The 26,751-nt window shown below is 30.4% G+C and overlaps 2 protein-coding genes across 4 annotated transcripts in view; one reads left to right on the top strand and one right to left on the bottom strand.

The window, feature by feature from the left end:
• Window positions 1-681: 681 nt before the first annotated feature.
• On the top strand, window positions 682-6,025 carry LOC131841255 (uncharacterized). The gene is made up of 6 exons (XM_059189537.1): window positions 682-1,928; window positions 2,492-2,621; window positions 3,237-3,450; window positions 3,811-4,433; window positions 4,710-4,814; window positions 5,903-6,025. Exons 1-6 carry the CDS (start codon window positions 787-789, stop codon window positions 5,966-5,968), a joined length of 2,280 nt encoding a protein of 759 aa, XP_059045520.1. The 5' UTR covers window positions 682-786; the 3' UTR covers window positions 5,969-6,025.
• A 531-nt stretch (window positions 6,026-6,556) lies between these two features.
• LOC131841227 (ABC transporter G family member 23) overlaps window positions 6,557-26,751 on the bottom strand; it is a 75,467-nt gene continuing 55,272 nt past the window's right edge. For all 3 annotated transcript variants that reach the window (XM_059189500.1, XM_059189502.1, XM_059189501.1), the window contains 11 exons: window positions 25,824-26,019; window positions 22,021-22,222; window positions 18,196-18,310; window positions 12,961-13,136; window positions 12,396-12,467; window positions 11,503-11,658; window positions 10,498-10,729; window positions 9,808-9,932; window positions 9,248-9,372; window positions 8,682-8,926; window positions 6,557-8,515 (listed from right to left, as the gene is read on the bottom strand). In XM_059189500.1, coding sequence (XP_059045483.1) covers window positions 8,193-8,515; window positions 8,682-8,926; window positions 9,248-9,372; window positions 9,808-9,932; window positions 10,498-10,729; window positions 11,503-11,658; window positions 12,396-12,467; window positions 12,961-13,136; window positions 18,196-18,310; window positions 22,021-22,222; window positions 25,824-26,019 — 1,967 coding nt within the window. In that variant the 3' untranslated portion in view covers window positions 6,557-8,192. The remainder of the gene's footprint in view (window positions 8,516-8,681; window positions 8,927-9,247; window positions 9,373-9,807; window positions 9,933-10,497; window positions 10,730-11,502; window positions 11,659-12,395; window positions 12,468-12,960; window positions 13,137-18,195; window positions 18,311-22,020; window positions 22,223-25,823; window positions 26,020-26,751) is intronic.

Raw genomic sequence — 26,751 nt, forward strand, 5'->3', positions numbered from 1 at the left:
CCACAACAGTAGGTAGCCAGTTAGCTGTTTACTAGCAGTGTTATTATCATCTTTCTTATTAGGCTAAACTTTATTAAGAAAAAGAGTAATTATATGTACCGTACTTAATAAAATAAAAACCAAATTTATCATGAAATTAAAATAACGTAATTATTTACATTTACAACAAAATTAAATAATTTTAATATTAGCAATATATTACTGCATTATTATTATGTTGATATGTTTTATTAATACATATAGTATGTTTTTATTAATACATTTTGAAATAAGACATCGGTAAATATGTCTATTAAACCAGATTGTCTTTAACTGTTCCACTTAAAACAGTTCTTATATTATAGAGCCCTTAAAAATATTTTCTTTTACACGTCATACCTTAATAGTTCATTCTAATTCTAAACATTAGAGTTTTGTTTTGTTCTCTCATTTATTAACCCGTCACATTACAAAAAACAATACATGTAAAATTCTGCAAGATCTTATTTTTATAACTACTAAAGTTTGATAGATATATAAAATTTTATTATTATTATTATATTATTATTTATTTTCTTTTGTTATAAAGTGATGCCAATTTTTATTAAAAGTATTAATTTCTCTCTGGTAAAATGCAATCAATGTCGTCTTGACGGCCGTCAAAAAAAGAAGTCTGTGGTTGATACCTAGTCTGGTGTGGTCTTTGTGATCTGTGTTTTATTTTCACACGTGTGTCGTGTATTGTATTGAATTTCTTACAATTTTTCATTATTAATACTATATGTATTATTAAAATTAAATGAAAGTATGGATTATGAGGTAGGCAGTATAGCGGCTTTGATTTCAGGCGATGTTACCCCGAATCGCCCTAAAGTAGTGAGGAGAGCTCTAACACCGATAAAACATCAACAGTCTCCTAACGTTACGCCTAAAAGTGAATTTGTAGACGATAGGTCCATATTCCTTTCTCCTAGTCTTCAAAAGAAAAAGGCTATTGTTAAAAAATCGCCTAAAAGAATATTTCAAAATCCTAATTTAGATGTAACCTCTGACAACTCAACAACGAGCCCAAAGGCAGACAAAGTTAAAAAGCATCTGGAGGACGATTTAGACAATGATAATTCGCATTTGGGAAGTCCTAAGTCACCTGGAAGTAAACATAATATGACACCCAATAATAGCATTGAAGATCAAGAAACTGCTAAAGAAGAAAATAAAATTAAAAAGAATAAAAAAATACGCCAATCTTTATCTGACCACGCTATTGGAATTGTAAATGGTGATCAATCGTTAACAGAGATTAAAAATCTAAAACAGAAGGGTAAGTTATCTAAAAACCAGAGTGATGAAACACATATTTCTATGAGTACAGAAAACATGACCCCCAAAAATAAAACCAATAAAAAGAGGAAATCAACTGAACCTATTGGAAAAACTAATGAAGATAAAATAGTTTCTAATAATGAACATCAGCAGTTGAATGAAAATATGGTTGATATAGTAGTAGTACCTCAAAAGAAAAAGAAGACATCAAAGAAATTAAACACCAAAAAAGTTATTGAAGAAACTAATAAAAGTGATCATACTAGCATAAATTCAGAAATGAGTGACAATGTCAAAGGTAAATCTAAAAAAAAGAATAAGACCATTGTTAACCCCAATGCCATAATAGACAAAGATTCAGATTCAGAGCATGAGTCTGATAATGAGATAGAATCAGAAACTGAATATGCCAATAATGAAATACTAGACACTGGCCCTGTTGATGATAGTTCAGACGAAGAAGAAGAACCATCTGGGAAGGCTATATCACCAAAAGTTGAAGTGGAGCCAGTAACCATAGATGAGATAAAAAGAACACTGTTTGTGGGCAATGTGCCCTTTAGTAATAAATGTAAAAAAGAAATTAAAAGCATTTTTAATAAGTATGGAGCCATTGAAACAATTAGGTGAGATATTTCTTTGTTTACTATATGTAACAAACATTCATGTGTTTAATAAACACTTCAATATTAGTAATATGAGACAAGCATATTCTTATTTTATTTCATCTCAATACTGTGTTGTAGAAAACAAGTCAATTTTGAATGGAATAAACATTTTTCATTTTCATTTTTATATACACAAAATATAAAATGATTTATGATTCAAAATAATTTTTATATCTAGCAATAATATGACAATGGTTTGGTTCACCAGATTATGCTAACATTTTATGCTGACAGTAGAAGGAGGTAGGTTGAACTTCTGGTCAGTCAGTTATCCCATTGTGAAAATATTGTGACATCATGAAAATTGGGGCCACCATGTGGAGGTCAACTAGTATATTATAGTATATTTCTAGCAATGGGGTTATTAGTTGACACAATCTCCTATCTCCCAGCTATCATATCTTCAAATTTATGATGGCTTTCTCTAAAAAATATATTAAAATTTGTTTTTTGCAATTATAATTTAAGTTGAACAATTAACCATGTAATTTTCTTTTTATTGATTGAATTTAACATTCTAGGATCCGCACTGTACCTGTAAAAGATGGCAGAGTAACACCAAAACTGGCTGTTATTAAAAATGAATTGCACCCAGATAGATCTACTGTCAATGTTTATGTGAAGTTTAAGGAGTCATCATCTGTTGATGAGGTATTTTACATACATCATTATATTATATATAGTATATAGTAGTATGTATATATATATACTTTATAGGCTGCTATATATACTAACTTGAATTTATAAACTTAATCTAATTTCAGTAATCAATTATATATACTATAATAGGAGTTGTCACACATTTGCAGTAATCCGGCATTTCCTTAGCACCATATAAGATACATGAAATAGTAACATGTGTGTCAATTTGAAGTGTGAGCTGAGGTAGTGAAATTACAATACTTGTAATATTTATAGCCAGATAGCCATGACAACTTTATACAGTACAATGGCAATGTATGAGGTATACCATGATAGATGACTTTCATATACATATCTTATTATTAATATTATAAACATGAGTATGGATGGATGTTTGTTACTTTTTCACGCAAAACTACTGAACGGATTTTGATGAAACTTTACCATATTGTAGTTTATACATGAGAATAATATATAGACTATAAATTTTAAGCAGGTAAGATTGCTGACACAGCTAGTAAATGGAAAATATTCTAATTTTCCATGATGTGCACTATCTGCTTGTTTACCATTCCAGTTACATAAAGATATAGAAGTACAAAAATATTTCCTTTCCTTCCATAGGCATTAATTGAGAACAATACAGTGTTGAATAATAATCATCTCCGAGTTTCGAGGAGCGACTCAACTGGCGCAGAACACGACCCACGTCTCTCTGTGTTTGTTGGGAACTTGCCATTTGCTCTGGAAGATGAGGGCTTGAGGGAGAAGTTTGAGAAATGTGGCAACATTGTCTCTGTTAGGATTATAAGGGACAAAAAGACCAATGCTGGAAAAGGTATGTTTATACCTAATACATTTTTATAGTGACATATTTTCTAAATAATTCAGCATATAATTAATACTTAAAAAAATAAGGAAGTCCATATCTACTAATATATATATATAGAGACAATAAATATAGTTGACTCAAGACTATTCCTATGAAGTATGCCTCAGTAGATTTTGAAAGTCTGAAATAATGATGACAAAAATTATACATTACTTGAGTAAGATAGAATTACTTCAAGTTTTGAATATTTGGTTATACATTTCCTTATTAATTAGACATATATTTTAACAATAATTATGAATAGTTAAGATAACCAACTAATACAATTTAAATAAAGTCATTAATGTAAATAAATATTTTTTTTAGGATTTGGTTATGTAAATTTTGAATCAAAGGATGGAGTAGAATTAGCTCTAGCTTTAACAGATGAGGATTTGACCATAAAAAATAGAATATTACGCGTCAAACGATGCACTCAAGTGAGTAATAAAAGTAACAATCGAGGGAATAATTTTAAAGGCAAACAGTTTAATCAGAATGGCAGGTATAATCAAAATAAACAAGGGAAAAACTTTTCAAGAAATTATGATGGAAAGAATATTGCAGAGAATCAAGGCAGAAAATTCCCAGGACAATATCAGGGCAGGAATTTTTCAGGACAAACTCAAGGAAGGAATTTCACAGGGCAAAATCAGGGAAGGAATTTCTCAGGTCAAAATCAGGGAAGGAATTTCTCAGATCAAAATCATGGCAGGAATTTCTCTGGGCAAAACCAGAGAAGGAATTTCTCTGGGCAAAACCAGGGAAGAAATTTCTCTGGGCAAAATCAGGGAAGAAATTTCTCAGGGCATAATCAAGGAAGGAATATCTCAAGTAATAATGACGGAAACAATCAGTTCAAGGGCAAACAAAACTTTGGACAAAACCAGCGTAATAATGATATGGTTGAGGGTGCAGAACGAAGGATTATGAATAAAAGAAAAAATCAGGTTTGTTAATATTATACACTACTATAAAACAGGAAGCCGTAGTGTAGATAGAGTATATGGAGTTAGTTGCTATGAATTAGGTAACTGTTACGCAATCATTTGCCTTGTATGTAAGATAAAAATCATGTTACAATTCGAAAATTATAAAATATTTATAAACTTTCAAATTAGAAAAAAATATGTTTTATTGGGATCTCAGTGTTTAAAAATGACAATTTGCTGAATTAATGAAACAAACATTTAAATTAATTCTTAAGGACAATTTATTCATTACAGGAGAGTGGTGAAGTACCTACCAATGAGAGACCAAACTTTAAAGAACAACCCAGAGAAAAGAAAGTGAGAAAGGAATTTGTTGGCATGACATCTGAAAAGAAAAAGGTGACATATAATTGCTTTTAACCAGTAATTACTAATTCTAATAAGAATTGATTATATTCCACAAAAGTGGCCTTCAATATTAACAACGTAAACCCATTCGATTTGATTATATATTTTACAAGGCCTATAATTTATGAGTTTGTTGAGTTATGAGTTGAGTTTGTTGTATGTTTACGTCCACTATTTTCTGTCATACATGTCACCTTTTTAACTTTTATGTATTATGATACAATTTAGGCCTATACTATCTTTATGTAGTATGCAACAAAGTCACCGCCGCTGTCTGTTAGCTTATACTAAGGAGCTTTAAATTAGGCAACGGATTTTAAACCAGTTTTCAGAAGTAGAGTGATTCAAGAAGAAGCTTTATATGTATAATACATGCGTGTTGTAATATAGCATAAGCAGAGAAATCCAAATATTTGTAATGCATTCATGCAAAGCCGGCATGGATCGGTAGAAGTTTATAAGCACTAATGGTGGCCTAATTATCTACTAACGGTTTCTAACAATTTCGTCTTTATAAAATTTCGTACCCTATTTTACCACCTCCCCGATATTTTTTTTTAAATAGCCTTCTTAACACAATATATGTTATTTTTTAAGTTAATCATGTGCCTCGGTGGTCTCGAGTTTTAACACACCGTTATTAATTAATTTGATTGTTTGCATTGGTGTAGGTGATTTTTATGTATATTATATATGTATGTATTTACAAAAAATGAATTTAAGGATTTCTATTATTTAGTATAATTAATTGTTTAGTACGCATAATACAAGCTCAGCTCAGCTCGAGATTAGATGGCGCTGTAGAGATTGTTCAGGATTATTATTAATATATCTTCATGGTATATTTTATTAGGATCCGTTCTGCCTTTAGTCGTGAAATGGTAACAGATAGATGGACCTGTTCATATTTATAATATTACTATTCATTAACCAATACACAGGTCATAAGAAATTAATCATCTTGTGTTATTCACACAAAGTAATTCATTTAATATCTATGTATTAACTTTTCTGAAATGTATAAATATCTGAAGTGGTATTTATATGAACAACAAATAACATAATGTATTTCATTTCAGAAACACACGTTCAATAAAGGTGATAAGAAGAAGAAAATTTTAAGTGAGATTTTAGCCAATAAATAATGTGCTTTACGTGCGAGTTGTTATTTTTATTTATTAAATAAATACACTGAATACAAACTACTTTCTTTATATGAACGTGATTTATCGTACCAAAATGTAATTTTAATTAATAATATAATAATAGCATAATTTAATATAATTATGCTTTAATTATTTAACTACGTGCCTACATAAACAGAAATGAAATATAAGTAAATATTTGCCGGACTACTATACCATGGGCGTCACGTGACAGTGGTGATGTTCGCGGTAGGTACTATTAGCGACGACTGCCTTTTTCCCTTAGATTGCTTTGAGTTTACATACATCCAGTGATGTGGTCTTCCTTATATATATATTAGTTGTTAGATTGAAGCATTATGCATGGACTACAGGACAGTTGTTGTTAAAGCTAAATCAAATCGGATAAAAGCTAATTGGCTTATCGCAGATAGACAAGACAGAGAAAAAAAGTTCCTTAGGTGTGCCATCAGCTTGTTTGCTATTTCAATTACTTAAATATAAAATATACATATACAGGATATATTATCGGGAAGATAGTATAAGAGTCATAAAGGAAAAATAAAAGAAAACTGCATTTTATTTGGTACAGTATTTTATAATAATTGTCATTACAAAAATGTCAATGTTAGCAAAAATAATCACAGTCAGACACTTGTAAAACTAACACTAGTAGACGCAGCCGGCGTCCCTCACACGCGTACCTATATGTCGCGATGTGAACTAAGCCTAAGAACCTCATAGCAATCCGGTGTATAAATGACCTAACTTACTGTACAACATTAACACTAAGTACAAATCTGACGGGATTATACAAAAAGAAACAAAATTAATTAAGTTTTGGACCTGACCTTTTTTATAAAGCAGATATTTTGAAGAATATTACGAATATATTCTTAATTTCACTACTTTAGTTCGTTACTTATTAATTATACACAATTTTTATTATTTTAAATAGTAAAAAATTCTTCATAAAGAATGTAGCAGGAAGATAAAGAAAAATAAATAGATTTATAAAATAGCCTTTTCTATATTCCCGTTGAAGATTTGCAAAGAAATAATAATAAGAAACTAACTCGAATGACCAACAGTATAAAACTAATTGTTCACACACATACACCAACTTAACAGTAATCGTCTTCATAATTATACATTTTGAATAGATGGCGCTGATGTTTCCAATTATAATATTTACATTGCGATTAAAAAAAAAACTATTTTATAAATAAAAATATGTTTTGTAAAATTACCAAACATTATAATTAGGCATGTAATATAACTGTAATTTTATATAAAAACATAGCCAGTTGTAATCTGAACCAAACAACATGCAATATTTTTACAATAATGTCTCTTGATAACTTATTACATATTTCTTGATACCGATGCATAGCCTCTAGAAAATATCGAGGGTTTGAATGCCAAATAACGAAGTGCTTGAAAATGTAAAGATTTAAAGCTTAGAATAATATCAAGTACACTTCAATCTGTTGCTTTTGTGGAGGCGATGGACAAAAACACCACATTTTGGTATGGCACCATTCTATTCTATGGTAACTCAGTTATTCAGGTATCCGATATGCCATTATGAATTACTCCCCTCCCTTACAGTAGTTTATATGAACCCATAAAGCGCACGACCTATCATTATTGCTAACATTCCCGTTCTCCATCTATTAAGTACATGTGTACTCGATATACTTAGCATAAATACAAGGCTACTATTTACATTGACTAACAGTCATTTAGCTAAAAAAATAATTATACTATTTGTTTTTATGGTTTGAGCAACGATATACGTGATATGCGTTAATATTAACAGACTTATTTTGAAAAGAATTATCGAGACGAGAGCGCTGTGTACAGTTATTGACGCTGATCAGAATTGTAATTTATGTCTTGTGTGCTTTAGTAGAAATTAATTAGCGGTTCGATTTTTATATTTGCACTAAAATAAGTATTTTGAATTATTTGTGCAAAATTAAATATTATAAATCAATATTTGAAGGAAAACAGCGTTTCTTTAATTTTATTTTTATTGAATATTCCAATTTTCCACGTTACAGAACAGAAAATTATTAATAATAATTACACGCATTAATAATAATTAAAATAGAGTAAAATTACACACTGTAGGTATAGTAGATTCAATAATTTGATACAAAAAAGTAAGTACACAGCGCCCCTCTCTAGCCCGCTCCCCTTCACCTATGAAAAATGGCATTCAATTCCTCTTAAACTTCAGAATGGTCAAAGTTACAACTAAAAATAGAGCTATCCATATTAACGTTGATACGAAACCCATATACACATCTGGATCTGTGAGGGGCCAGCCTCTTGTTAGGATGGATCTTAACGAGGTTGTTGCTAACGTGAGGGGGAGACAAAGCGATACATATCGTAAGATCCAGGGCATGCCTTCGATGGGCCAGATGACTCCGCTGAGCAGCAGGGTGGGGTAGAAAGACCCAAGAGCCAACTGGATGGCATTCCTTTCCAACTCACAAGCAGCTGAGATGACGAAACCGAAGCACATACCGCAAAGACCTGTGGATGAATTAATGGGGTAGGTACAGTCTAGGTATACACATCTTTTCGTAATAATAATCTCTAAATTTAGGAGTAAGATACATTATTTAATTTTTTCATATCTATCAATGAGAAGAACCATTCCATTATCATAAACTAAAACAAATATGAAAGCAATACCAACCTTGTAACAATGTCAGCATGATAACAAACGCAATGTTTCCGTTGTTCTTGACACCGAAGACGGAAATCATGAAGATGAGTACCAAGGCTGTCTGACCGCACATCACAACGAACTGTGTGACCACATGTGAGAAAAGAATCTCCCCGGGAGACACGCCAGCTACCCAGGACCGGTCCAGCAGACCCTCCATGCGTTCAACAATCAGCGCTGATGAGGTAAGGGCGACGGCGAGGAAGAAAACGATACTGTTGATATAAAAGTCAAAATTAGTACTTCCATAGTAAAGCTACGAAGGAACTTAAATACATAAGTTTTTTTATACTACGATGGTGACAAGTATACGGCCCATCTGATGGTAAATGGTACCCGTAGCCTATGAACAAGTGACACTTAAATCATTTTATTATTGTAAATACATACAAATTATACGTAGAAAATACCGAGACCAATACAAACAAGCATAGTCTTAATACAAATGTATGTAATCGAACCAGCGACCACCGGAAGTAAAGTGCTAAACCACCGAGGTAGGCATTTATAGTAACCCAAAAAAAGGAAAAACTTACGTAAGAATAACACCGGGAGCGACGAAATCAGTAAAGGAGGGGTTCTTGTTGCCGTATATAGGATCCATGAAGTCTATGGGGATATCGCCGAGCTTCGGGTTGTAATCACATGTTTCGAGTAAGTCCTGCAATTATTTTTAATTAGTACAGAAATAGTCATACTTATAATACATTATAGTGCATACTTACACACACAAATAAACTCTCTAATGTATACATATCTCTTTTATTATTACATAAACATTATTATTATTTTTATCTTTGATCGTCATACCACCTTCTTTAGTTTCTTTCGCATTGATTTGCACAATACAGGCATTGTCTAAGTCATACACTGGTACACTGGTGTGGGTACACTGTATCTTAATTTAAGTTTTACGTTATATATATACGAGTATATTCTTATATTGAAGATATTCACAGCAAGCTTATCATTTTTTACTTTCATGTACTATCCAATTTTTTTCTTTCCATTGTCTTACATGTTCCTATAATCATGTACTCCATTATTCCTCATAGTCTTCCTCTTTCTTTATTAATAACATAAAATGAAACCTTACCTTAGCAAAGTCCCTGTAGGAGAATTGAATATCCCTATTAAGCATGAGGCCTATCTGCTGATTGGACATGTCCAACCAAACCTGTACTTCAGAGGTTTGTATGGTCTCGTTATCAGCAGTGTCCGCTACAATAAAAGAGAGATTATATTATTAATATGTTATAGAAGACTATTTAACATGGAGTAGGTAGAAACTAATAGATTTTGTAAAATTTTACTTTCCTTACATTCAATGGTTCCAATAAGTTTAAAATCTTTAAAAATGGGTCATGAGTTTCTATGTACGAACCTATGTACGAACTACGTACATGAATTATGGTAGTGCGATCTAAGAGACTGTTGAACATGTTTTCTCAGATATTAAGTATACCTACGTACGTGAATTAGTCGAATACTAAGTAAAACGTATCTACAAATTTCGTGTCTGCGATGGTTTCTTAAGTTATTGAACCACTTTTCATGATATTTTATCGTATATTCAGTGGGTCTGAAAAATGATTATCTATTTTTTATATCTCTAAGTGACAAGTTTGTTTTTATATATTTTTTTATGATATGGCATAAAAAATACATCCAAATCTACATTTTCTTCCTTCTACTATCAACCCCTATTTTATATAGCAAGGCAACGTTTGCCGAAATAGCTAGTACCTATATATATGTATATGTATATAACATAAATTCCACTTACCTAAAGCCAATCTCGCTACTAGTGAGTCCGTATAGTTTTCGTTGAAGTAAAGCGCTCCCCATGCTTCGCCTTCTTTCACAGCATTCAATGCGGATGTTAAGTCCGCGTAATATTCTTTTATAGTGTGCTCTTCGAGCTGATGTAGGTACCGACATGAGAGATTCTTCATTGAGCAGGACGAATTGAATGGACAGTCGCCGTTGATAACGTTCACATCATCGTTCACTATAGCCTGTTCAAAAGATTGAAAATCTTTAACAGTACCTAATTAAAATAAAAAAAAATATCTTCCAGAAACTGCTTCATTTGACGGCATTAACATGGTACTTGAACATACAAAGCATTAATAGGTGTTTAATTTAAAAAAAAAATTAAAGTTTAAATCTTATAAACTGATCGGAAATGACGACTAGGTATATTAAACATACATTACACAGTCGATATGAGAAGCTCTCCCTTTTCGGTTGAAAAAATACCTAGTATGGTATGTGTCGGCCACATATACATATGTATAAATATAACTTACTGTTATATAAAAAATTTAGGAGTGATAAATTTCTGAACATATTTAAGATAAATTATATTATAAAAAATAGAAAGCATATGCACAGAGTGTTGATTCAAATATGCTTTCTATTTTCTGTAATATATAATAGAATAGAATAGAAAATCATTTATTCAAATATGAAATTTAAGTATTTTTGACTAGTCATAGTTTTTTTTATCTACCGCTTATTCGGAAGGCTGTCTCATTAGAAGAGAACTAGCAAGAAACTTGCATGATTCTGTTTTACATAATTTCTGTAACTTTACATTTTTAAGTTTAAATTTGTGTATACAAACTACAAATTAGCACTTATATTTTATTTTAGATATCTAAAGTGTTGTTACATCGAACGTGACCTTTCAAAATTAAATTGGAAAGTGTTCGAAGAGATCGTCAACATAATCATCACATAATCGGGAGATTAGAAACCCTATTTGAAAAATACATCTAAAACTTACCAGTTTAAGACCGCTGGGATCACGTCCAATAGCCAAACAGAAAAGTATCACTTGCATCACAGGCAGCACGAAGATGAACAGCATCACGCCAATATTTCTCCACATTCGTAGAAAGTTCTTTTGGATTAAGGCTTTTATTTTACCACGTGATGTTATCTGTAAAGAGAACACATTCATGAGCATCTGAACACATTAAATAGTCAGTTTCTTATGTATTTTTAGAAAAGACAATATTTTCTAAATGTATTAAGTTTCCTATTTTCTGTACATGTATAACAAATAATGCTTAATTTATTGACGATCTGTTTTTTCTTGTAATATTTTTCGTTCCAAAAACTTATTAATTTATTTCGTTCATTTTTTCAATGTTTTAACATGGTTGTATTGTTTTATTAATGGTACCTGGATATTCTCAACTGTACAAGCTGGATATTTGTCTTAAAAACTTGCTGCCCTCGATCTTAAAGCTTAATGAAATGCATTAAAAAAATAATTTTATTAAAAGGTGAAAATGAATAGTGCCTATAATAATACTGACATCAATAAAACTACATCTTTTCCTAATCAATATTGTATGTAAATATAAATTAAGAGAATTTATATTTTGACCTATGTTTTTATGGAACATATGAGTACCAAAGCCGAAACACAAAATAAAAAATAATCTGTATGCAAATGAAATCTATTATTCTGATATTTTATATGTGTTAAATGAAAGAAAAATAAAATGTGCCTCATTTTACACATTTAACGTTTAGAAATAGAAATAATCTTTATTCAAATAACAATAGTTTCGGTTATCATAGGACTGTTTTTTCTACAATCTTGTATATATGTAACCAACATGACAACGGATATGACTTAGCAAGACATAGTACCTAATAATTACTTACATTACTCAAATTGAAGCAGTCGGTACATTCTTCGCACTCGGTCGCCATGACTTCGGTCATCTTTCCTGGAAGCTACAACAAATTCAATATTTACTGTACATGTTAATGACCGAACGCGAATTACAAATAAAGATCTATAGGTAAGATAAATCGTGTATCATATATTTGTTTAAATCTTTGTATGGCCATAAATATTGTAGGTAATAATTTTGTACAAATATTGTATTAGGTATTCACTAGATTTCTTGAATATAATGTATCTATTTGGATTTGGATGAAGGAATTTCAAATCAAGCAAATATTTGAAAAGCTAGTGTTAAATCCTTAAGTACTAAATATTTTCAGGTGTACAGAAGATATTGCAATATATGTAGACATATTCATACCATTGTCTTCAGAATATAATTATATTCGGAGGTTGTCTAGTAAACGGAAAAAATACATTGTACAAACTATGTTTAGTTTAGGACCGGATGACGCTATGTAATTAATGTGTATCTCTATTTAATAAAATTAACATAATAATACTTTTTTCCTTTTTTTATAAATTATATAATATACTCACATCTCCATTAGAGCTAGCGCCGTTTTCAACAATCAGCACTTCTTTGCTCTGGTGGAAGTTGAGACCCTTGACTTGTGCGTCCTCCGCCGCATAAGGTGCCTCTTCCCTCTTGGACAGCTTGTTCAGACCTAATGCTCCACCAGATACGTTCAGTTCCACCACTTGATTTGACTGACCTGTTACAAGAAAGTACAATATAACTATATTTATATTTTATTATGGTATGCAATCATAATTTAATTTAACTATATATTAGCAACTGATCAGAATAGTGTCGGTGCTTTGTAACTATGCAAGAGTGGCAAGTTATAATACAGTTAAATGTCTACAGTTAATTTCAAATATTACTCTTTATGAGATATTAAACAATTAATCATAATTCTACAGGGCTTCCCAGTGAATGGAAATGTTGTTATTAACTCAACTAAATGTACACATATTAATTATTATTTAATATATATATATATAAATATATATATTAAAATTTACAACTGTTTAGTTAGAAATAAAAAAAAGTAAGTAGTAATCAAATCGAAAAATGTGTGGGTTCTGATGCTTTATCTAGTTGGCCACTTGTTAATTTATGTGAAATTATTCCTTACTATTATACTACTACGCACCTACATGTATAAATAACAACTAAAATATTTTGCATAATCTTAGTTTTTCTAAATATAGATACGTTTGAACAGCGTTGAAATATATAAAAAAATATGTTGTTGTATATCTAATAATTACGTACACCTAAATATATGCGAATTGCGTACGTAAAACACAAAACCCTAGAAACCTGATATTTTCCTAAAAGTATCCAGGTTCCTTATACAATTTAAGTAACACAATGGTACATTTTTTTAGGATAGATTTTCGTAAATTCCTGTGTGATTGGTACAATTCGCACAAAAAAACTCGAAATTATAGTAGATACTTACATTAGAGTTCCGTCTGTGATTTAAAATGGGTTCAGAATAAAACGTAATGAAGATATGAATTAAACCAAAATTATATCTTTGCTTTATTTTATTTACCTTAACGGTTAATTGTATATATAATATTATAATCTGCATATCTGGGGTATACATAATCCACACATAAAAATAATATCCTATATTCTATAATAATATGTAAGTGTAGGCATAGTTTCTGTACAGATTCTAAAAAAGGCCAAGGTCGGTCAAAAGTTTTTGAACGCATATTAATTAAGAAAAATATTCTTAACGACACTGTATTTAAAGACACCTGACAAAAAAACGGTCATTCATACATTTGATGTATAAATTATTAGCGGTTCACCACGGCATGACGCTTCGAGGCTAATTTGATTTTTTTTCAAAACCTTTTGCGAATGCTCACTATATAAAATAAACGTACTCCTCGTATGTTCTAAATTTTAGCTTCTTTGGCTTAGTAGTTTTGGCTGTATGTTTATCGTAAGTAGTAATGATCCCTAAAACATCAACTATTTCTTTTACATATACCTACCAATCTTATTGTTACATAGATATAAGATCATAACGTATCTTATATGTATGACGCAGACATTATATCATATATTATTATCTGTAAAGTTTCACCATCGCACTTTAAACCGGAACTGCAGATGACTAATTCTTGATCTCCACGTCTGACTTCTGAACAACACACAGACAAGTAGTTGACGAACTTAGTGATTTGGCGGTTTAAAATACTACGATTATCGCGAGTTTAATTCCCGTAAATTTGTGTATACATATATTATTATATTTTTATTACTTAAGTCGTGTTTACTTATAAAACAAACAAGCTGTGCCCTTGTTTTCACCTGTGTGAAATTTATAGTCTATGTATTATTCTGATGTATAAGCTATATTAGGTACTGTAATGTTTCATCAAAAAACAATCAGTAGATTTTGCGAGATATTTCTCGAAACACACATCCGTCCATACTCACAAAGTTTTGCGTTTATAATATAAGTAAGATAAAAGCAAACTGTTTTTGTCTGTTTCTTTCTCCGCCTAAGTCCGCTAGCTTATTTTAAACCAAACGAAGATTGATTTTTAGAGTAATATATCCATCACATACCTACATTGTATAAGTAGGTACTAGACCGATGCAAGGAGGCAGAGGAGGAGGAGGAGGAATATAGTATAAGCTCTCTTTTTAGTTTTGGGTCTACATGAAACTATATATATATAATCTAAATTGTATAAAAGTCACTTTGAATAATTGTCAAGGTTTCCGTACCTAAATATAATACATATATTATAGATTAATATATACATAGCCAAGTTAATTATGTGATTGCAAATTAAATATTATTCTCTGACTTGGAGATTGATTTGATTTTAATAGAACAACTTAAATTAATATTTATTGACTGTCACGAATTCCAAACAAACGATAATATCTTGTAATTAATAGAATAGAATAGAATTATTTGCTGTAGCTAGGTAATAACAAGTCTTATTGTCTTGAAACTGAATAATAATGCCGTATTTTAAATAAGATATATTAGTTTGAACACGCGACGATGCCCGCAATTGTGTTCAACTACATAAGTGTATGGACATTTATGACGCCTAGCCATGCAATAAAAATACTTCTTCATTGGGTACCTACCTAACTATATATAAAAACACATAGTGCTGAGTACAAAGTCATTGTAATACATAAATACAGCTATATAGTACGCGTAATATGCATTATTGTGTACTATGTCATATAAAATATATATAAATACACATAAAAAAATGTCTTTCGTTCTTTTCGTCTTTCTAGTGTATATGTACTGTTTCTGCGGTTACTTCTAAACCACGCAACGGATAATTTTCATTATAATTTTGGGAACTAATGTACATCACACTTATACTATAAAAGTAAGTAAAAAAGCCGGCGATACTATTTATGAAGTTCTCCATGGTATTTCCATTTAAGGGTGCATGTCCCCATATGAAAATTTTCCACAATAACTAACTAAACTTGATGTTTTTTTCCGTAGTATAAAGCAATGAATATCAAAGTTTCTCACTAGTTAAATTATCTTTACACAAGTCTGTTTTAGATATATACGCAACTGCAAAATTATTTTTTCGCAAATCAGCTTTAACTCGTTGTATGAACAATCCAAAACAATAATAAAATATTAAAAAATGCGCAAGACATTGGAATTATAATGATTTTTTTAAATAACGAAATAAATACTCACTGTAATAATAGAGTAAGCAGAGTAGAGCGGAAAATAAATAAATGCAGATAAATTTCGATTGAAAGTATTGCTATAGTGCTTGTGTTAGGGGAGACGTAAGGTCTCTAGAGATAGAACTGTACTGAAGAATATCTAAATCCTAATTTTATTGCATCGATATACTCCTGTGTAGCTATTATGTAGCCAGAAATAATTTGAAAAACAGGTATAGACGCACCTAGTCGTAAGTTCCATAGCAATAAAAGGTTCTGTACTGTCTCGCTCTGATTAGGCGCAAGTTTGCATTTAGCATTATCTCCAGAACATTAGTATATAATACCTTAATGGCGATTAAACATTGAATGGTTCGTATCCTGTACATGTCGTAAAGTAGGCGACTGCAGCCGCTGGCCGCGAGTCGCGTGCTGCTATTATGAAATGTCTCTGAAAGCAAGGTCGCAGTGCATCGCAATTGTGTTTATTTTGTAATAAAGACGCATTTAATGGGAAAATGTAAATTCTGTTGGCAGCACAACGCCGCTGTGTATCAATCCATTAATGGTAAACATGTATCGTCATTTGTAGGAGGCTCTTTTACAAATAAATAAATCATTATTTATTTAAGAACATGAGCAGTGTTAGCAGATAAGGAACGGGGATGTGTCATTTTTAAATAATAATACTTGATTGCAAAATAGTAAGAAAATAAAATATACCTCTTTAGGCAATGTTCTTCAATTCTATACTTATTGTTTACTGATTGCCTTTATTTAATAATTGTCGCAAATGCCAAAACCTATTTCGTTTGTTCTATTAAAAAAAATCTTTTGTGGTTTCTATAATCACCAATCTGTCAAATTATGATTTGTTTTAATAAAAAAACAAAGGAAGATAAGATAAAAGAAGTGAAGAATAAAAACATTTCAATAAAATAAACAAAATAAAAAAAACAATAAAAGAAAATATTTATTTTGAATTTAGTATTTTAAACCCAAAAGGAAAAACCATTTTGTATTTTATGTTTGAAATATAAAATCTATTTGCATTTGCTATTTGAATACATTTTGTAAACTCACAGCACATACCTACATTACATGTCTGATAAGAAAATATAAGATAGATACTATTCCCAGAGCTTCGTCCTATGCCGTGCAGGCTTAATTTTGGATACCTTTATATTTATTCGATAGATTGTCTTCTGAAATACGGTCGATATATCTAATATTACAATACAAATAAAATACGATACGACTCTCCAACGCAGTCGGTTGCAAATATATATATATTGTTTTGTTTTTTTAATTTAAACTCCTTGCATAAATAGATGAATTTATTATCTATGTATTGGCTTTATATCTACACAAAGAGGTAACAATTAATATAAAGCCTTCTAGATAGAAACGAATTTAATGAATCCGGTTACGAAACGCTAGATCACATAATAGCGTTGGTATTATTGAGGTTACCAGCTGATTATGTAAATAGAACCGAAAACAATTTAGTTGTAAGTGGAGTTGCAATCCAGGTAAATGTTGTTTGATTCTAGGGTGAAATGAAAACTAAAATTTATAATACAACAATTTATATTATTAGTCCACCATTTCCAGAAAAGGATTGGTAAGTATAGCACAGATAAGATCGTATATGGTATAGGTAAAACTTTGAAGCAAAAAGCACATCGTTTTTTCATTACATTTTTGTTTTTTAATATTATTATGAAATTTCTTCAGGTAGATCGTTATGTGGTATATTGTACCCAGAATAGCGTAGTGATTGATTGTGATAGCTTTGTTTCGAATAAACTAGTTCAGTGATCTAAAAACCTTTCTCAATTCATTATGTTCGTGAAAAAGCAGCATTATTACCCTCAGTTTCTTTAGTTACGCAAAACTTTTAACTATTCCTGTATAACTTTGTAAGCTATATCTATCAACTTAGTATGTAGTTAATGTATAAATATATTGTTGTATAAATATAATATTTTGGGAAAAAACTAATCAATAGATCGATACGATCGTGACAATGTAACTCTAAAGGTAATGCTGTCAAATGCCATTAAATTAGAACTGACCTTGTTTCCTGGAGAGCTTTAGGAACACGTCTTCTAATGAGATGCAGTTGTACATGGTGAGGAGAGCTTGTGGGGACTCCTCGGCTAGTAGCCGCCCGCTTCTCATCAGCCCGATCTAAAGACAAAACATAATTAATAAACACAAACTAAGAACTCAGTGGTATAGATCAATTTAGCATATCGTATTAATTTCGATGGTCACGGGTTCAATTCTTCATATTATCCAAACATTTGTATTTATGAGTATGATTATTTGTTTCGGTCTCGGTGTTTTCTTTATATATTACTAGCTACCGGCCCCGGCTTTGCACATGTATTTACATATAAACTATATCTATTACTAAAAACGATAAAAATTTAAGCAAACAGAGACCTTAAGCTACCTGATTTTTATTATGTAAAGATATCTATTTATATAAAAAGAAGTATTTATGTATTTTTATCAGCTGTCTAGTACCCATAACAATATAATCTCACCTTAGCTTGGATCTACATGGCGATGGGTGAATTGTAACTGAACTTTAATATAAGCTACATATTTGTTTTGTGATAGGATTGTATTGTGATAGGACTCATTCTATCCTATATATACTACATAAGTGAATTATTGGTTTTTATCATCTCGTAGATGGCGATTTTTACTTTACATCAAGTGATTATTCAGTAAAATCAGCAGAGAGCCTAACATATAATAAGCATTTAGCAAAAATGGTGGATAAAACAGATTTAATTATTAGATACAGAAATATATTAGTAAAAATAATCATAAAATATTCATTGTAATAATTAAATTATTATTTTAAATAATATTTAACAATAATGACTTGCAAATATATCATAACAACATTTGCTAATAACAATATCGTAAAAACTAAACCGGTCAAATAATATTTTATGTCATAATATACAGATAAACAAGTAGACTACAAAGTCGACAAGGGACCGCCCAAACCTCAAACAGCCAGTGAACCTCAAGGTCTAATGTATATTGATATGCTATTCTATAATAATTATAATATTGGAATATCTTTAACCGACTGCCAAAAGGAGAATGTTCTTAATTATACGATGATTTATTGTATTAATTCTTTTCGACTAAAATACATATTTAATCATAGGTAGCCTTTGTACGAAGTAGTTTGCATGGGTATATTGTGATGAAAGTAGTCAACTACATAACTAAGACAACTGATAGTCAGATACATTTTGTTTCGTAAATATATACATAAATAATATACATAGAAAACACCCAGATTGTTACAAATAATCATACCATAGTTAGATGGTGAAATATGTCACTAATGATAAAATAATGATGAGTAACGATGAAATATGTTGGTGGTATAATATCTCGATCTAGAATGCCAACGACTAAGGAGTAGCGGCGTTACACATTATGGTACTGTTCATGTGTATAGGCGACGGCTGCCACTTACCATCAGGCGGGCCGTTAGCTAGTCTGGCATTACAGTTATATACAAAAACTTTGTAACTACTAATTGATTATTATAATATGATGGTGCCATTGGCTGGCAATACTACTAACTGCTTTACTAACTGCTAGGAGGAAAAGGTATTTATGCAACTTTATACAAGGTTGAGTTTCCTATTTAATAAACCGTCTAGTACTCATGGGTAATCAGAAAGTAATCACAATATGGTGCATGTACTGACTTCAAGGAGTACGAAATGAGCTTCTTTTCCATATGAATTTCATTATGATACAGCTCTAGCCCACAGCCAAGGTTTCGACCTTATGGTTATATAAGGAGGTACATATCAACAAGTTATTTTGCAAGGTTCCAAAAATACAAGGGTCAAGATATATTGACCGGCGGCCTTTTAATTTGCTCAATTTTAAGTGAAGGTCATTATTAACGTATTCAATCGGAGTACTGAATTAATATTAAATTAAAACTATTGTATCTCTAATGTAGTCTAATTAATATTAACAAACATAAATACGACCGTAAAAATTATTAGATGTCCATTAGATGTATTTATTTCCTTTATTTTATTTATAGTAACAAGTAAACGTTATAGAATTGATTAGAAATAATTATTATTGATAAGTTGCTAAATTGATCAATTAATGTGGCTGTTATTCCATAAATGTGACGATGTAATAATCCCCAGTACCATGTGACTTACATATTATAGGTACAAATGCGCCCACAGCACAAGTTTTATTGGCTATGGTTTTGATTAATCTATTTGGGGCGAATTCAATTTTCTACCTATCTTTTAGAAGAATAGAAATATGTTGTCAAATTAGAAATGTCTTCATCTACCACATATCCGTTCTCAAACTGTGGCCTTCGAGTCACGTTGTATAATACCCACGTGCGCTCAACTTAATACTGGTATTCAAGATTTCCGCGGATATTAAACACCTGACATACGCGTTAACGTTAAAGTATGCGATTTTGAATTTAAACGACTAACTATTATGTTAAAACATAGATATAACACACGTGTAATTTGGCCCTCAAACACGGAGACGGACGTACGCATAGGTACATGCTTTTATACTTAAGTCGGTACATCCGTTTTTTAGATTCCAATGTTCACTTTCAATATTTTCTATGAAATAAAAATCTTCATAATGAAATAAAAATATAAATCCGTTTATGTCGCAAATAAGCAATGAATGTATGTTGTTTTTCATGTCTGGAGTACTCTGGAGAGATGGAATCTTGTATACGGACTTAATATTATATCTGAATATATTTTTTTTTATATATACACCTTGTATGAAGTCCTCTATTTCAGCAGCCAAGTATTTTGGTTTTTAAGATGTGTTTCAGTGGAAGGGTGAGATAAGGCAGTAAAATTACAAAGTATCTTAGTCTTCCGCATTACTGGTGTGTGGACGTCACATGATTATGTGAAGTCCGTGCTAAATTCCATAGTCTGATAGAATGTTTCCCTCTCTCACTGTGGAGGACGACTGATACAAAGTCGTGGTGTGATATCAGTATCTTTTCGCTAGCCAAGTGTCTTGTACTATATGCATTTTAATTGAATAAAAATCGTAAAAACTATATTAACGATGTTCTTATGTGTCTTGTAATAACTTGAACGTGAAAAATGCCTAGGTATTGTATAAAATGTGATGCGGGACGAAATAAATGTTTTAATAACAATATAATAATAATAACTGTTTTAAAATAGTGCCTGATGTAATGTGAAAAAACTTCATCTTCTATATTTTACTATTATATACAATTTTTATTTAATTATCAGACTAGAACTGCCATTAACATAAAATGCCTTACGTGGCATTTGTAGTACAGCGCGTGACCCTCTCCAAAATCAAAGAGATATTTTGCGCGAATTTATGCGCAATGATTGTTTGCGTCATTTAACGTTGACGTATAAAGACAGGAATAGTTATTGTTTAAGATCTTGTTGACATAGCGTCATATGTAGTTTTTTCACAGGTCAGTAATGTCAAATCTACATAAAATCTTATGTATGTGGTGTTGCTACCTAAAATATGAAAATCATTGTGGAATATCATATTAATTCAAACTACAAAGCGTATAATTATGTACAAAACTTGTAATGGCCCATTCACGAGTATGTGTTACACAAAAAATAAACTACTACCTAAAGTAACAAAGCGGATAAAATCAAAATTAATTTAACGCAGCAATAAACTCTACGTATTAAAAAAAACATAAAAGTCCCTTCAGTTTTGGCGAACACAAATAAATATGTGACATATAGAAATAAGAACAATTCTATGTTCCGTTCATTTCGTAAGCTTGTAACCAGACAACACATTGTAATTTTTTTATTTATTTACTTAGAACTACTTACACAATGCGCCTGTCTCGCCTCTTCGATGTAATGTGTTGTGATGATAACAGTCTTGTCTCCTGAGCTCGTGATGCGGACGAGGTGGGTCCAGATGGATTGCCGAAGTAGTGGATCCACGCCCACTGTGGGTTCATCCAGGATGAGGAGTTCCGGGTCGTGCATCAGAGCCACAGCAAATGACACCCGTCGTTGTTGTCCACCGCTGGGAAAACCAATAAAATATCTCACACTTGTATAAAGTATAGCCTATCTGAGTGTTGGGGTTATGAAAATGAAAATATGTTAAATAAACTAGGCGCATAGTGCAAAAGTAATAAAAATTTCGTGAACGCATAACTTTTATACTAGTGTAGTTTAAGACTGGTGTTAAAAAAAACATCAACTTCGTATGATAAAATAGAAGGTAAAAGACTCCAAAAAGAACGTTCAAAATACTTCAAATAAAATTGTCATATAAAATGCAAACACACACAGTAATGATTGTTTGTTAACCACCTACTAATATTGTAACTATAGTATGTAAGGAATACAAGCAGGTCAATAGTTAAATAGGCGTAGTACCTAATTGGTCTGAAAAAAACATTACTGTACTGTGGTCACACACAAAGGAACGTGTCACTAAATTGGGCGTCTAACTGTATAATACATATGAAAGGATTTTACGTATTTAACCTAGTTATGTCTAATTATTATGGCACAAAACAAAACATTCATTTATTTGTTTTCGTTATTGTAAGCAGTTTTATAAATGTGGACTTTATAATTAATTCAAATTCCATTACGGCAAAATTTGATCTAGGCATATAACGAAACTAAAGTTTTCCTATTCGAACAGAATCCTTAAAATCGATTCATAAATTAACAATAAACAAAGATACGCATAATATTATTAACTTCACCAGAATATTTTGTACCAACACGTTTGTCTTAAAACTGTAACGAAAATAGCATGGGGCCAATAGATAAAGTCTATTAAAGTCTTTATAAACATCACAACGATTAATTTAAATTACCAAAAACGTAGATACAAAGTATACACAAAAAAATTAAGAGCAATTACAAACCTAATATTCTAAATATATTTTATATATATATTACTAATTTGTTTTGTTTTTTCTATTTGATTAGTGTTAAAGTAAGGATTTCGAAACCACAAAACACATGGAGAAAGTATCAAATAATTACAATTGAATTTAAAAACATGAATTGAAACCTTGACGTGACCTCACTCGAAAGTAAATATAAGAGCTATCAATCTTCTATTTATCAATAATAAATAACATAATACTACTACAACTTTGAAGTACGATGTCACTTTCTCTGCTGTTAAAAAAACTAACAATTGTTATGTGTTAGACTAAACATATAAGTCGTATGGCATGGCGAGACATGTTAAATTAATACGCTTTGTGATTTGATACCTTACCCCTTCATTTTATATTATGTCGTAATGATAAAACTACAGTATGTATGAAAAATCATATGAAGCTAATAGAATTTTCCTACTAATAAATGTATTTTAATATATATTAATAGATATTTTATTACTTAACGTTCTTTAAAATGATTATTTCCCGTCTTATGCCAATACCGTCATATTATAGTCACTCAGTCTATAAAGTGATGGTAATGCCGTACCTACAAAGAATCTTAATTTTAAAAAATTATAACCACATTTTTATGTAATTTATTTTGGAATATGTATCGTCACTCTAGGTAATATCAAAATGGACCATTCAGAGATATTGTCAAATAACAATGTTATGGTAATACTTGACTTGGTCACATTTAGCAAAACTTTGAGCAATTTGAATCCAAATTTAAAAAATAATATAATAAACTACTTGATCATTTTTTGATACAGCCTGTATAATATACACCAGTATATTTACTTACTAGCATATATAGCGTAATTGTAAAACTCACGCCAAGAAAATAACAGTAATAAACATAGATACTTCACAAACAATCACATCATTAGCAGACAATAGCTGTGTCAAATAGAATTTTCCGCCATTTTACTCATTTGTTGTAACGGAACTAACGACTGATAATTCGATTCGTCATGATCATTAAGTAATGTAGTATTTGACCCTTTCCGGAATAAGTTCACATTTACCTTTAGTAACAAATTAATATGAATAAACATTAATGGTCATTAATTTTAGAATTAAATTAAAGAATTTATGAAAACGATGTAAGATTTAAGTAGATCCCAAGTAGAGTCTGGTAATCAATGTAATTTTCAGATTGCATTAGACCAGAACAGCATAAAACATAAAGACTGAAAACTGAAAAATTATCAAATGTTTTAGTTTAAAAAATTTATATATAATAATATAAATTTACCATTCAGTTTTAGTAACAAATTACTACTGTATTAAAATCAATTAAAATTTGTTCTCAAACATTGACATATAAACTGACACAAGGCTAAAATTCCGGAAGTTTCAAATAGTACCTACAATTATTAATATTTTCAAGATTTTTCTAGATAGATCTGATTATACTGCGAATTTGCTTACAGTATACATAGTTATATGTATAAATTATATGTTAATGAAATAAAAAAACCAGCGTGACTGTATAATAAGTAGCCTTGATGTATTGATGATTGTGATGCGTTGGAAAACGTAAAGGAAAATTTACCTAAGATGATTTCATAATTTTCTTTGTAAGCTGCATGTATATTTAAAGTTGCGGTTATAAGTTATTTTTATATCAGGAAGTCGACTGAGTTATACTGGTAAACACAATAAATGCTAATTAAAATGATATCAACTTTGTTTTATTAATTTAAACAAATTACAATGATATCCACTAACTTTGATAATTATACTTTTTTTAAATGTATAACGTATACCTATTTAAGTAGCAAACAGGCAACCTTTTATTATTTATCGTAATGGGATGTAATCTTCGTTTATTATCAAAAGTTTCTTTAGATATAGAAGTTTAAAGGTTTTTATCTTTATATGAAAAATATGGAAACAAAGCACAATGAAAATTCCTAAGCATGTATACTACTTTGGTCAGACTTGAGAAAGATAGAGCTTCGTATACTTTATATACATAGATATGTATAAATTATATATAATTTTTAGAAAATTGATATCGTTTATTTTTAGCAACACAAAGTTTTCTCTAACTTTACGTATATTAAAAAGATTTAACATCTTTAGGAAAAATAACAGTTACAGACAAAATATAACATATCACGCTTGTGGACATTCGTGTACTCATGTTAATAGATACTGCAAATATTATGCTGACAGATTCATTCCATAAACTTAGTTACAAAAATGCAGTCTACATTCCTACAAAGTCTTTGTTGTTTGATAAGATTACAGTTTTAAGTAAATTAAAGAAATTTGAATATTATTATTATATTTGAATATTGATTAACAAGATTCCTGTCTCGAATCATAGAGTAGCTTATCATAAAGGTCATGTTTAATTATTAATTATCTTTTTATTAAACAACCCTTGTTACACAAAAAATATTTGAATTACTAACAGTTGTATTTCTTTACTAAATTCAAAATGTACCTAGACTTTAAATTTTACTTAATATTTATTATAATAATAATACAACACAAGTGGCATGAAAGATGATTGAGTTGAAATACGCATCTCTTGTTTTAGAAAACTGTGGTATCTAAAGAATAAACAGACAACTATGCAATGCACTATTATAATTTTAACTGACTGATTATAAATGAGAGAAGAGTAGTTTTGCTGTTTCAACTTTACGGTACTGAAATACTTATCGTTTGATTATATATATTGCCACATAAACTCACCTGAGGTTTTTTACCATCCGATTCTCGCTAGGCAAATCTAAGAAGTCTAACAAAAAACGGAGCCTTTCTGCGATTTCCCGTGTCTCCATGCCGAAGATCCAACCGAAATACATCATGGTTTCTTTGATTGTGAATTCTCCATATAATGCAATCTCTTGAGGCATGTATCCAACTCGTTTGCCGGGTACCCCCGAGCCTACAAAATAAATATAATTATAAATCAATGTTCTGCCTATAAAATAAATTACAGATAATTTTAAATTACTATTTCTTATAGTACGAAATTGTTGCCAGCAAATACAGAAATAATAGAATCAGTAAGTCTATAACAATAATAAATTCCAAACATATTTTCTAACCTCATAAGAACTAAGAATGTTACACTTCGTTCATATGAGATTGTTTGGTTTTATTGAATACTCTTGTGTAGGTCTCTATATCTGATTTTATGAACTAAATCACATAATATTGCTACTTCAAAGAGAAAATAGTATTAAAAACTCTTACACTTTTGCTAAATTGGTCCACCTTATATATATATATGTAATACTACAATGTTTTTCTTCAACCGAATAGAATCATAAAAAATAAAAAATCATTTATTCAAATAAACTTAATTTAAGCACTTTTGAATAGTCAACATTTTTTTTTTAATCTACCGCTTATTCGGAAAGCTGTGTCATCAGAAGAGGAATAAGCAAGAAATTTGTGTGTTGCTCTTTTAAACAATCCTTGTAAGTTCATATTTTACAAGTCGAAACGCGTGAATACAAACTACCAACCAGCACTAATTTATTTAGGCTCAAATATAAAAACACAATAAGATTAAATCAGTCTAGTGATAAGAGCAGACCAGTCCCTACAAACAGCACTCGTTCACGAGTATGACGGATGAGCCAGCCATCACTGCGCTCGACCATATTTTAGG

The sequence above is a fragment of the Achroia grisella genome, unplaced genomic scaffold (assembly GCF_030625045.1).
Source record: "Achroia grisella isolate CSIRO2021 unplaced genomic scaffold, CSIRO_AGI_Agris_v1 utg1576, whole genome shotgun sequence".
NCBI classification, from domain to species: Eukaryota; Metazoa; Arthropoda; class Insecta; order Lepidoptera; family Pyralidae; genus Achroia; species Achroia grisella.